General features: G+C 47.3%; 2 protein-coding genes across 3 annotated transcripts in view; one reads left to right on the forward strand and one right to left on the reverse strand.

Annotated features, from left to right (window-relative positions):
• The window catches only part of ACTA2 (actin alpha 2, smooth muscle), a 347,847-nt gene that overhangs the window by 244,855 nt on the left and 89,057 nt on the right, over window positions 1-13,935 (forward strand). The gene's annotated exons all lie outside the window — the stretch shown is intronic.
• FAS (Fas cell surface death receptor) overlaps window positions 1-13,935 on the reverse strand; it is a 40,520-nt gene that overhangs the window by 9,370 nt on the left and 17,215 nt on the right. For both annotated transcript variants that reach the window (XM_060186111.1, XM_060186172.1), the window contains exons 2-4: window positions 12,001-12,169; window positions 5,150-5,287; window positions 2,532-2,640 (exon numbers count right to left, since the gene is read on the reverse strand). In XM_060186111.1, the coding sequence (XP_060042094.1) occupies window positions 2,532-2,640; window positions 5,150-5,287; window positions 12,001-12,169 (416 nt within the window). The remainder of the gene's footprint in view (window positions 1-2,531; window positions 2,641-5,149; window positions 5,288-12,000; window positions 12,170-13,935) is intronic.

The raw sequence follows: 13,935 nt of genomic DNA on the forward strand, positions 1-13,935 counted from the left end.
GGGGGACTTGCTAAGAACCGCAAAGTAAGACAGCCTAGATGTCTGAACAACAGCTGCAATCTGCCTATTATCTAAGGGATCAGGGGCAAAGTGACTTAACCACCCGGAAGCTATTTTCTCACCGGTGAGAAGATAATATTATGTACCTCTGTGTGTGGTGGTAAGAACACTAAATAAAGATTATAGCACTTGGAATTGGAGTATTACACCAAAGTAAAAGACTCTGGGGTGGGTGGGTGGGGAGAATACAGGTCCATGAAAAATGATGAATGAAATAGTAGGGGTTGTACTGTTAAATGGGAATCTGGGGAATGTTATGCATATAAAAAAAAAAGAAGTAGAAACGCAAAGCAGAAATTGACTGAGTTTGGAGTATGGCACCAAAGTAAGAAAGCAGAAGTACACTAGAGTTTGCAGTGAGTACCTCCCTAATACTTCCTCTCCACTTTTCCAAGCTTTGGGTCCATGATTGCTCAACAATTTTTTTGGCTTTGTATGTTAACTCTCTTTTCAGTCACCAGGTTCCAGGTGTCATCAGGATGCCGGCCAGACTTCCCTGGATTGAAGACCCCACCAATGTGTCCTGGAGCTCAGCTTCCCCAGAGACCCACCCTACTAGGGAAAGAGAGAGGCAGACTGGGAGTATGGACCGAACAGTCAATGCCCATGTTCAGCGGGGAAGCAATTACAGAAGCCAGACCTTCTACCTTCTGCAACCCACAATGACCCTGGGTCCATGCTCCCAGAGGGATAGAGAATGGGAAAGCTATCGGGGGGAGGGGTGGGATATGGAGATTGGGCGGTGGGAATTGTGTGAAGTTGTACCCCTCCTACCCTATGGTTTTGTTAATTAATCCTTTCTTAAATAAAAAAAAAAAGATTATAGCACTTCAGCCTATGGCTGTTGTCATTCAAATGAGTTCTTTCCCTTCTCTGTCCTGTCAGGGCAAGGGAGGGTGTGCTCTCAGACATCCGGGGCTGGAACAGAGATTAAGTGGGCGTCATTCAAATTTGTCTCTCAGAGAAGGGACATAGGCAGCATGTACCATTTCTAAAGCCTCTGATTTCCTGAGACGAGTGAGAATTATAAGAGGAGGTGCAGGAGTAGGATCCTGAACGTTCTGTCTGCGGGCCCAGCAGTTGGTGCAGAAGGTAGGCTCCCGGCTAATAGGCATGGGGTCCAAGTTCAAGCACCAACACTTCCTCATTCAACTAAATAAATAAAATCTAAATGTTTATGGGAGTCGGGCGGTAGCACAGCGGGTTAAGCCCACGTGGTGCAAAGCGCAAGAACCAGCATGAGGATCCCAGTTCGAGCCCCCGGTTCCCCACCTACAGGAGAGTCGCTTCACAGGCGGTGAAGCAGGTCTGCAGGTGTCTGTCTTTCTCTCCCCCTCTGTCTTCCCCTCCTCTCTCCATTTCTCTCTGTCCTATCTAACAATGATGACATCAATGACAACAATAATAACTACAACAACAATAAAAAGATAACAAGGGCAACAAAAGGGAAATAAATAAAATTTTTTAAAAAATCTAAATGTTTATGACTATACATGATTATTTTACAAAGAAAAGACTATTTCTTAGTCCTTTTTAAATTTTTTTAAAAAACTATATTGGATAGAAATTGAACTTGAAAGGGAAGGGAGAGACAGAGAAGGAGAGAGACAGAGAGACACCTGCAGTTCCGCTTCACCACTCAAAAAACTTTCCCCCTGCAGGTGGGGACCAGGGGTTTGAACCCGTGGCCTTGTACTTTGTAACACGTGCACTCAACCAGGTGAGCTACCACCCAGCCCCGAAAAGATAACTTTTAATGTCTACTTGACCTGCAGGACAAGTGAAGCCCGTGAGGGAGGAAACAGATGCGTAAGGAGCCTCACTGATCTTCTCAAAGTCACCCAAGACATTAGAAGACCAGTTAAGCAGTGAGAAACGGAGAGGCCTTCTAATTTCAAGCCCCAATGAGGCCCCGGAGCTGGGAAGACAGACTCTTCTTGAGCTGGCCCTGACTCTAGCCCTTCCCTCTAGCCGGCTGCCCTACTCCCAGGGGCATCCTTGTACCCATGCTCCCCTTCAGTGTGACCTTTCCATCTGTGTCTCCCTGGCAGTGTTTTGTCTTCCCTGCCTTCAAAGCTCAAGCCGGACACCATTATCTCCACCCCCTCAACCCCCAGACAGAGTTGGCACTCTTCCTGTAACTCCCAAGGCTCTCAGTGCAAATCTGCCTTCTGACTCTTGGCCCCCTGGCGCAAACACTCAGGAGCCACTGCTCTTCCGGGCTTCCTCTACCTCTTGCTCTGACTTTCCAGATCATGCCACGCTCACGTTATTAGCTTAAGCCATCAGCACGATGCCAGGCACACAGGGTACGTTCAGTAAAGGCCCAGGAGGCTGTATGTTTGGACAGAAGGGTAAGTCGCTGCTAAGAGGCCAAGTGAAATAAGAAACGGGGTCCCTGTCTCTCAGCCAGGGTTGCGTTCCTTTCAAGGTTTACCTAGTGGATTAACCAGAGAAAGACCAACACTCACCTGCTGCAAGGGGTGCAATGTTCACAATCAGAAGTGTCGCAGAAAAAGTTGGGTTTGCATCTGCATTTGGTGTTTTGTGTCGGAACACAGCTCCTATGCACCTCCAGGCCTGCAAAGCAAATGTGCTTCTTAACTACGGCAACTCTCAAAATGAAAATGACAGGAACGGCTTTAATGTCTACTGCAGATGTCCAGAGTCACAGCGCTCTATCTTTTCTGGAATCCTCTTGGTGGGAGAATGAGGATTCACAGCCCTGTCCTGCAGGGAGCTTTTGATCTCCTCGTGACAGGTGTCAGCACACCACACAGACCACCAACTTGCCACCCTCCCCTTCCACCATGACACCTGTCAACACCATCACATCTTTGGATATCTTTTTTTTTCTATTTAATTTTATTTATGAAAAGGAAACACTGACAAAAAACATAGGATAAGAGAGAAACAACTCCACACAGTTCCCACCACCAGAACTCCGTATCCCATCCCCTCCCCTGACAGCTTTCCTATTCTTCATCCCTCTGGGAGTATGGACCCAGGGTCACTGTGGGATGCAGAAGGTGGAAGATCTGGCTTCTGTAACTGCTTTCCGCTGAACATGGGCATTGACAGGTGGGTCCACACTCCCAGCTTGTCTCTCTCTTTCCCTAGTGGGGCAGGGCTCTGGGGAAACAGGGCTCCAGGACACATGGGTGGGGTTGTCTGTCCAGGGAAGCCTGGTTGGCATCATGGTAGCAACTAGAACCTAGTGGCTGAAAAAGAGAGTTAACATATAAAGCCAAACAAATTGTTGACTAATCATGAACCTACAGGCTGGAGTAGTGCAGATGAAGAGTTGGGTGGGGGGGTCTCTATTTCGTAGTTAGTTAGTAGGCCTATTTTAGGTATATTCCAAAGAGCCCATGACTATACTAGTTTGTTTGTTTGTTTGTTTGTTTTAGTTAAAAAAAAGCTGGTGTGCTAAGTACAGAACAGGCAACCATGGATTTAAATGGCTGAAATCTTCTAGAGTGTTTTGAGTGAAGAAAAAAAAAAAAAGAAAGAAAGAAATTAAGAAAGAAAGAGTCTAGCAACTGAAACAATCTCATGTTTGCTTCAATGACTCAACTGTTCCTCTGGCCTAAGGGGCTGCCCAGCAGCATCACCTGGCCACAGCACACCAGCGTCACCTGGGCACAGGCTGAAAATGCAGGAAGTCAAGCCCCACACCCAGTCCCCAGGCTGACACTGGGGCTCAGCTTCAACACACAGAGATTCTGGTCTAACTGCTCCATGGGCCATAGCTGCTGGTAGGATTCTAATATGCGCCCAGGCTTGTGAGACGTTTCTTTTTTTTTAATTTTTTTTAAAATATTTATTTAATTTATTCATTCCCTTTTGTTGCCCTTGTTGTTTTATTGTTGTTGTCGTTGTTGGATAGGACAGAGAGAAGTGGAGAGAGGAGGGGAAGACAGAGAGGAGGAGAGAAAGACAGACACCTGCAGGCCTGCTTCACCGCCTGTGAAGCGACTGCCCTGCAGGTGGGGAGCCGGGGTTCGAACCGGGATCCTTACGCCGGTCCTTGTGCTTTGTGCCAACTCGCTGCGCTACAGCCTGACTCCCGTGAGACGTTTCTTTAGAGCCTAAGCAGAAACTTCATGTGCAGAAGAGCTTGACGGGCCAGGCAGGCGGTGGTGCACCTGGTCGAGTGAACTTGAACGTATTATCAAGAGCAAGGATCCAGGTTTGAGCTCCCACTCCCCACCTGCAGGGGGGACGCTTCCTAAGCGGTGAAGCAGGGCTGCAGGTGCCTCTCTTCCTCACTCTTTATCTATCTCCTCCCCCCTATTAATTTCTCTCTGTTCCATCTAATAGAAATTAAAAAGAAAAAAAGAAAACAGGAAAAAGGCCACTGGGAGCAGTGGATTCACAGCACCTTCACCAAGTTCCAGCGATAACCCTGGAGGGAAAACAAAAACAAAAAAGACAGAAAGAGTTTTATGTCCATAAATTTCTGGATGTCTAACAAAACTGAGAGTAGTGTGTTGCAGTTTGAGCTGCATGCTCAGAAGAGATCAGACCGCCCACGAAAACGCAGGTCCCCAGTTAGAACGATCAGGATGGAAGCAGACTTCCAAAGAAGGGAGGGAGCATCACATCCATGTCTTGGGCCTCGGATCTTCGGGCTTCTGACCCCTTTCCGACCATGAACAGGATCACTGTCCACACACATGCCAGAATGTATATATAAATGTATATAAAATGCATATATGTATATAAAATGTATATATGTATATAGATGTATATAAAATGTATATACATGTATATAGAATGTATATAAAAGTATACAGATGTATATGAATGTATATAAAACGCATATCAATGTATATAAAAATAGCTGCCTCAGCCTAGACTGCAGCTGCCCACAGGCTCATGGGAAGTCACTCCCCTGCATCTGGGGGCTTCTTCGGCTTAGTTCAAGGTGTGTAGGCCGGTGATCGACTGCTCCTGCTGCACGCCAAGCGCCACCTCCTGTGAAGTCTCTTTGGCCAGTAAACACCGATGGCAAATGCTCTCACAAGCGGTTTGCGCGAGGGCCGAGATGGGTCCCTTCCAGACGCCTGTTCAGACAGACACTCACCGTGCTCTCCGTCGCAGGTCCGGCACTTTCTGCACTGGAGGGCGTGGTGCCGCAGCTCCGTGTACTCTTTCCCTGCTAGACAAGGCTCGCATCCCGAGCGGTTCCTGTAGCTTGTGCAGTCGCTGACTTTCCGCTCGCCTGCCCGAGGGGAAAAAAACGAAAAAGCATGAAGCAGATAATCAAACAGAACGTGCCCGTGTGACAGTGTGGGAAGTCTGCAGGCGTGACAGTAAGGCAGCGCTGGAGTGAGACTTGGGCCAGCCTCACGCAAGCCCAGGAAGGGAGAGACTTCAAATGTACATCGTGTGGACACACAGGCTTCCTGAGGCAAAAGCTCAAAGAGTGAGGAATGTGTCCACAGGAGGAGGGTGATTAAGGGGCCTGGTGGCGGTGCGCCTGGTTGAGCAAGTGTCACAGTGGGCAAGGACTCGAGTTCAAGCCCCCGGCCCCCACCTGCAGGGGGGAAGCTTCATGAGTGGTGAAGCAGGGCTGCAGGTGTCTCTCCCTCTCTCCCTGTCTCCCATACACTCTCTGTTTCTGACTGTCTCTATCCAAGAAGAAGAAGAAGAAGAAGAGAAAAGGAAAGAGGGTGATTATCTGTAGAAGCATAGGAACAAGAGGAGACTAAAATGATCCAATCCACCACCACAAACCATGCCTGGGCCCATCTAAAGCTGGGGTGGCAGATATTCCTGACCCGGAGGTCTGGCCTCGCGCTGTGAGAGCACCCCACTCCCCTCATCCCGGTCCTCATTTCACAAGGCTCACAAATCCCTGAAGGGAGCAGTGTTGAAGTTCTGGGTCAAACACTGAGGAGCAGTGAGACTTTTGTCAAAGCTGCTGGCGGCGTCAGTTGCCTCATGTCTGTCAGATGACAGCAGCCCTCTGGACGGCAGTCAGGGCTGCCCCTGCTCCTTGCCACTCACAGCTCCCCCTCTGCCCTGTGTCCTGCACCACTTGGCCAATGAGGGGCAGGGCTCTGGCTGAGGGTCAGCAGTAAGCATACTTAGAAAATTCCAAAATCTTTATTCTTTGGTTTTTTATTATTTTTTTAAAATTTAAAAAATATATATTTATTTTCACTTTTGTTGCCCTTGTTGTTTAACATTGTTGTTGTTATTGATGTCACTGTTGTTGGATAGGACAGAGAGAAATGGAGAGAGGAGGGAAAGACAGAGAGGGGGAGAGAAAGACAGACACCTGCAGACCTGCTTCACCGCCTGGGAAGCGACTCCCCTGCAGGTGGGGAGCCGGGGGCTTGAACCGGGATCCTTATGCCGGTCCTTGTGCTTTGTGCCACCTGCGCTTAACCCGCTGCGCCACTGCCTGACTTCCCTATTATTCTTTGGTTTGTTATCTTCACATACACTATCTTGACATGTAGCTTTGTCTTTAAAACAGTGATGGAGTTTTTTCTGCTTTATATTTTAACTCTTTATCAGCCACCGAGCTGCAAATGCCGTGATGACGCCAACCTGACTTCCCTGGGCAGACGCCCTCACCCATGTGTCCTGGAGCCTCCCCTCCCCAGAGCCCTGCCCCACTAGGGACAGACAGACACAGGCTGGGGGTGTGGATCCACCTGCCAAAACCCATGTCCAGCGGAGAAGCAATGACAGAAGCCACAACTCCCACCTTCTGCTCCCCATAAAGAATTTGGGTCCAGACTTCCAGGGAGATAAAGAACAGGGAAGCTTCCAATGAAATGAAGGGGGTTAGATATGGAGCTCTGTGTGGGGTGGACACTGTGTGAAATTGTACCCCTCTTGTCCTGTAGTCTTGTCAATATTTCCATTTTATAAATAAATTAAATAAATAAATAAAGTGGTGGCGTGATGCCTTTTCGTGAAAGGTGACTGAATCGCTTTCATTTCACCAGTCCATGTGAATGTCTGCTGTGTGCCAGCCAATTTCTGGCAGCTGGAGGGACCTGCAGGGAATAAGACAATTCCTCCGCCTCCAAGGACTGTCTATTCTCGGGAGAACAGACAAAAACACAAATAAACAGATGACATCAAACCATGCCTGTCTGCAATGGGGAAATGTGTACGAGGGCTAGGAGAGAGAGAGAGACAGACAGAGAGACACAGAGAGAAAAGACACACAGAGCCAGGAAGCTGAGGGAAAGCATCAGGGATTCCAGGATCGGCTGTGGTGTGACCAATTCCTGAGAAGCAGCAGAGGAAGGGCCAGCAACAGGACGCTGCCTGTGCCATCCGGGCTGGAGCCCAGCCCCCGCCACACTGAAGGGAGTGTCAGGTCAGTGCTTCTCTCTCTGCCCACCCTCCACTCTATCAGCAAAGATGAGTATGATTACCTTAAAAAATGGCGACTAATCCCTAGCACTGCAAAAACGGTATCATCTGTTTTCCATCTACACCATGCCTCGGCCTCGCGTGAGCTTCATGTGCAGCTTGGCGGTACGAGAATCCGGCATGAAGCCCAGCCAGTCTATCTTGGCGTTACTCTCAGTCGCACTCTGTCATTTCACGAACATCTCATAAAAACTGCAGCAAAGGTGGGCGCGAGGAATCACATCATTGCAAGACTGGCCAGCTCCTCATGGGGCGCGAGCGCTTCCACACTACGATCATCCTCTCTGGCATTATGCTATTCCACTGCAGAATACTGTGCCCCAGGATGGTTCCGTAGCCCCCATGTCCACTTGGTCGATTCCAAATTATATTCCTCCATGAGGATCATTTCTGGAACCATCCGTTCCACCCCGGTTCCATGGCTGCCAGTTCTTAGCAACATCGCCCCGCCAGATATTCGTCGGGATGCGGCATCATCTAAGTTCATTTCCCACGTCTATGCCCGACCGGACCTGCCAATATACGCGGAGATCTTCGCCCACCCTGTCCAACGCTCGTCACCCAATCTGGTCCCCTACGCCTACACTGAACTTCTCTGTTCCAGTCTCTTGGAAACAGAGTTGGCAGTCAGCTGAGGTCAAGAACAAACACCTCATCACAGACCCCTGTGAGCGTCTACCCGGCTTTGACCTAGCACGTTATGATCGGGCCCTCCTCAATCGCTATCGAACAGGCCATGGCCGGTGCGCCGCTATGTTCCATCGCTGGGGAGCCAGAGACGACCCGAACTGCCCCTGCGGCTACAGACAGACTATGACCCACATAGTCAACGACTGCCACCTCTCCAGATTCAAAGGAGGTCTCGAAACTTGACATCAGGCTCAACCTGACGCTGTTGACTGGCTACGCGGAAGAAGGGCAAACGCTAGAAGAAGAAGTATGCAAGCCATGCTCGTATGCAAGGCAGAAATGCTGACTCTTTCTTAATGACTTTCTTAGTGCCCTCATAGCTTTCTTTTTATAAAGCAAAAATACTACCTGAACAAATGATAAGATTTAAACATATATGAGATTTTTGGAGACAAAAACAACAGTATGTCAATAGAAAAAAATGGGGAAACAGAACAAACGTCAAACTCAGTGCATCAGAAGTATGGAATATTCCAGCGATCTATACTCCATGTTCCATAGTCTATAATCTATATTCCATAATCTATATTCCAGCAGTGGAGCCAGGGCGGAGCTGGTACTGCACCAGGTCAGGGGAGGGGAGGGTGGGGAGGGGACGCTGGGCCGGAGCCTCAGGTGAGAGTGTTCTGTAGACACTTAGCCCAGGGAGACCCCAACTTGAAGCCTTGTTCAGTGGCTGTTCTGTGGACCACAAGGCCCCAATAAAATTATATTTTTTAATTTTATTATTATTTTATTTGTTCGATAGAGATAGGCAGAAATGGATTGGAAAGGGGAGATAGAGAGGGGAGACAGAGAGACACCTGTAGCCCTGCTTCACCACTCACAAAGCTTTCCCCCTGAAGGTGGGGACTGGGGGCTCGAACCTGAGCCCTTTTGCACTGTAACATGTGCGCTCAACCAGGTTCGCCACCACCTGGTCCCTAAAATTACAGCGTAAAGCGCAAGGACCAGCATAAGGATCCCGGTTCAAGTCCCCGGCTCCCCACCTGCAGGGGAGTCGCTTCACAGGCGGTGAAGCAGGTCTGCAGGTGTCTGTCTTTCTCTCCTCCTCTCTCCATTTTTCTCTGTCCTATTTAACAATGACGACATCAACAACAATAATAATAACTACAACAACAACAATAAAACAACAAGGGCAACAAAATGGAAAACAAATTTTAAAAAACTAAGTTTAAAAAAGTCAGTCAAAGTACAATTTTCTTTGCCCGAGCGCGGTATTACACGGACTTGTAAATGAACTGGTCTCTGCTGAACCGCCTGTAGAAGCATCAGGAGGCTGTGGGGGGTTTGTTGTTGTTTTTCCTTTAAAGTAGAACATCTAAAAGTATCTAAGTATAGAATCATGAGCAGTTGAGTGTAAAGATATACATGCTCACTGCAGAGAGTCTGGAAAAGTCAACAAAGCATGAGGAGCCCTGTCAAGGACCCTGAGACAGTCACACCATCACTCTGAATTTCCTAAGCACGTAAACGCATGTTGCTGATGATGTATGCAGAGAAGGGTTGTCTTAAAAGGAAAGCCTGAATAAGTGCTACTAGAGTCTGAATAGTGGGGAGGGGGCAGACAGCACAGTGGTTATGCAAAGAGACTCTTGTGCCTGGGGCTCCAGAGTTCCAGGTTCAATCCCCTGCACCACTGTAAGCCAGAGCTGAGCAGGGCTCTGGTAAAAGTAAGTAAGTAGATTAATTAATTAATTAAAATAAAAATCTGAACAGGAGCCAAGAAAAACTGGCCATTTTTCCCCTTTTGTTGTCCTTGTTTTTTTTTTATCATTGTTATTGTCATTATTATTGTTGTTGTTGTTGCTGTCATTGTTGGACAGGACAGAGAGACATGGAGAGAAGAGGGGAAGACAGAGATGGGGAGAGAAAGACAGACACGTGCAGACTTGCTTCACCACCTGAGAAGCGACTCCCCTGCAGGTGGGAAGCTGAGGCTCGAACTATGGTCCTTGCACTTTGCATCATGTGTTCTTAACCCGCTGCGCTACCGCTCGGTCCCCGGCCGATTCGATTCTTTTAACAGCCAGGAGCCAGACCTGGTTAGAAGCTTGCGTGAAGGAGGCCCACAGGCTGTCCATCAAGTCTCCCACAGCACTGCCCCGCTACAAAGGTCCATTTTTTATATTTCCAGGCATCACTGGTCTCCTGAGGTCTGGGGACCTGTCTGAGGAGAGACATGAGGAAGGTGCTTTGCATGATCTCTGTGGCATAAAGCTGTCCTAGTTTGGCTGGTTTTGCTGAGACTCGGTGTGCCTGCTGTGGCCTACATTATAGCACGGGTCTGTAAGTGCAGCTCAAAAGACAGATTCAAGATCCCCTTGGGTCCTAGGCCTGGAGGAGACCCTTGCACTAAACACAAGGTCAGGGCTTAATCCAGCGGCAAACACCCAATTGCTATTTCCTTGATCTTCCTGTTTTTGGTTCATGATCCATTTGGGACCCTGCCCTGGAGGAAAGCATGCAGGTGGGAGGGTTTGCACTGTTGTTGTTTTTTTTTTTTTTTTCCTTAGTTGCTAGTTTACTAGCACCTGAGGTGTTTCTGACCTGAAATTAATTTGCATTTAAAAATACAGATGTTTAAAAATGCTCAGTTTTGCTTCACTTCTCTACTTCATCTAGTTATCCATCCTCAAGATGCAAATGTGTTTTGCAAGCACCAGTGCCCTCTCATTGCCCTCTCCCTCAGTCGTGAAGGAAGCTGGTGTGAAATTCTTTTTTTCTTTTAACCAGAGCATTTCTCAGCTAAGTGTGCTTAAACAAATGGAAGGAAATAACATTGGGATGTTTCTATGTATCGAAGGAACATTCCGTAAGGGCAACCTAGCCTTTGGGAGACGATAACTTGCACATCACACATCGGACAAGAGACTGGCAACAAACCACTCATAAAGAACTCAAACCACAGCAAGCCCAATAAAAATGAAGGCAAATATCTGAATAACTCAGCTGTTAAGAATGATGAAGTCACCTTCTCCACCTCAGCTGGGATGGAACTTGAGCTTTCAGAAGGCTAGAAGTGGACCTGCCCTGCGACCCTGCAATTCCTCTCCTGGGGAGAGATCCTAAGGAACCCAGCACACCCATCCAAAAAAGATCTGTGTGCACCTGTGTTCATAGCAGCACGATCTGTAACGGCCAAACCCTGGAAGCAGCCTTGGTGTTCATGTGAAGTGAGATCAGCCAGAAAGAGAAGGATGTCACTCATGGGCAGAGGTAGAGAAATAAGAACAGAAGGGAAACACAGCAGAACGTGGACTGGGGTTGGTGGACGGCACCAAAGTCAAGGACTCTGGGTGGGGGGAGGGATCAGGGCCTGATGCCTGATGTCGGAGGAGGACCTGGGCCGGGGTGGAGGTGGGGTGGCGGGAGTGTTTTGCAGAAAACTGAGAAATTTTATACATGTACCCTCAATCCAATTTACTATAAACCATTAATCCCCTCCCCAGTAAAAATATTTTACAAATTCAAGTAGACAATTTTCTCATGGAGATGGACAGATGGCCCACAGACACACAGACCCCTTCCAGTCACTGTGATAGATTCTGATCAGCTCGGGGGGATGAGTTATCTGCAAACAAGTCTCCCTTCTCTCCTGAGAAATGGACGAACAGCCTCTCCCTCCCAAGTGGGCAGGTCATTTGTGGATCAGGTGGACTCATCCCCAAGTGAAAGAAAAATGGCAAGGAAGGAACAGTGGTCCTGGGGGAAATCACTCCGTTTGTGTGGGATTAATTTCAGTTAATGCTGTACACTGGAGAGTCAAATGTGTAAACATATTCTCTCCATTATGATCACGCGCTTTGCCTAATCTTCACGCTAGCAGGATTCTGGGGGACGTACCTGGGAGGCAGGGCAGACAGCACAATTCACCCCAAAGAGCTGGGTCTTCCAAGCACTCCGATGACCTTTTGGTGACATTCTTAGCCCCTGGCTCTGCTTTGGCGGGGCTGCTGCCGGTTACTTTGGCTTTATGTCCATCCAGCAATGGCCCAGCAATAGCGGCAAGTATCTGAGTGTGAAAAGCACAGGAAGTGTTATTGACACCTGAACGAAGCGGCTTCCGTAAGCTGCTGTCCAAAATCACTGCATTGCCCAGGCCCAGGCAACAGCCTGGCGGAGTCCATCTCTTCATTGACCCATTCCCAGAAAGTCACACATCCGCTGGACAGCCATACAGACACCACCTTCTCCAAAGAACTCAGGAAACAGAATGGTGGGTGGCAGGAGGCAGAGTTCTGGGCTCTGCAATGAACACTGGCTTTCAAACTTACTTATTTATTAGAGACAGAAATTGAGAAGAATGGAGGAGAGAGAGAGAGATGGAAGTGCAGACAGTGATCTACTTGGTTAAGGGCACACATGTTACAATCCACAAGGACCCAGGTTCAAGCCCCCGGTCCCCACCTGCAAAGGGAAAGCCTCAAGAGTGGTGAAGCAGGGCTGCAGGGGTCTCTCTGCCTCTCTCCCTCTCTCTCACCCCTTCCCTCTTAGTTTCTCTCTGTCGCTAATAAATAAAGAAAAATAAAAACTCTTAAAAAAAGAAATGAATAAAAAATAAGTGTGAATGAGAGCTATGAGAAGGGAAGTCCTGCAAGGCCTTTGGGGTGTCTGGGCGACCCTCCAAATACTGGATTTGGCAGCCGTGGGGAAGCGGCTGAGGTTCCAGCATCACGAGCAGCTGGCTAATGTGACAAGCTGAGCTCAGGGCCTTTGGAAGCTGCAGGGCAAGAACACGCGGACAGCCAGAGCTGCTGTGGGCTCACAGGGCACCCGCCATCATCGTCCTGCCATCGCATACAGTCCTGGAATGCCAGAGCGGAAAGGGACCATGGGCCCTGTCAGTCGGAAAGAGCATTTACGAAGGAACCTCCGAGTCCTAATTAAGAATTTAATATTCTCTGAAGTCAGAAATTTTTTCTCCCTCCTTCAGAATCATTCACGAAAATGTTAAGGGTACCGATCCCCAGAGAGTCATCTATCTATCTTCTATCTATCTATCTATCTATCTATCTATCTATCTATCTATCATCTATCTACCTACCTATCTTTCTATCTACCTATCATCTATCATCTACCTATCTATCTACCATCTACCTATCTATCTATCATCTACCTATCTACCTTCTATCTATTATCTATCTACCTACCTATCTTTCTATTTATCTATCTACCTTCTATCTACCTATCTATCATCTATCTACCTACCTTTCTATCTACCTACCTATCTTTCTATATATCTACCTATCTTTCTATCTATCTATCTACTATCTACCATCTATGTATCTATCATCTATCTATCATCTATGTATCTATCATCTATCTATCTATCTATCTCTGTATATCTATCTATCTATGTATCTATCATCTATCTATCTCTGTATATCTATCTATGTATCTATCATCTATCTATCTCTGTATATCTATCTATCATCTATCTATCTCTGTATATCTATCATCTATCTATCTCTGTATATCTATGTATCTATCATCTATCTCTGTATATCTATCTATGTATCTATCATCTATCTCTGTATATCTATCTATGTATCTATCATCTATCTATCTCTGTATATCTATCTATGTATCTATCATCTATCTATCTCTCTATCTATCTATGTATCTATCATCTATCATCTATCTATCTCTGTATATCTATCTATGTATCTATCATCTATCTATCTCTGTATATCTATCTATCTATGTATCTATCATCTATCTATCTATCTATCTCTGTATATCTATCTATCTATCTATCTATCTATCTATCTATCTATC

The sequence above is a fragment of the Erinaceus europaeus genome, chromosome 1 (genome assembly GCF_950295315.1).
Source record: "Erinaceus europaeus chromosome 1, mEriEur2.1, whole genome shotgun sequence".
NCBI lineage: Eukaryota > Metazoa > Chordata > Mammalia > Eulipotyphla > Erinaceidae > Erinaceus > Erinaceus europaeus.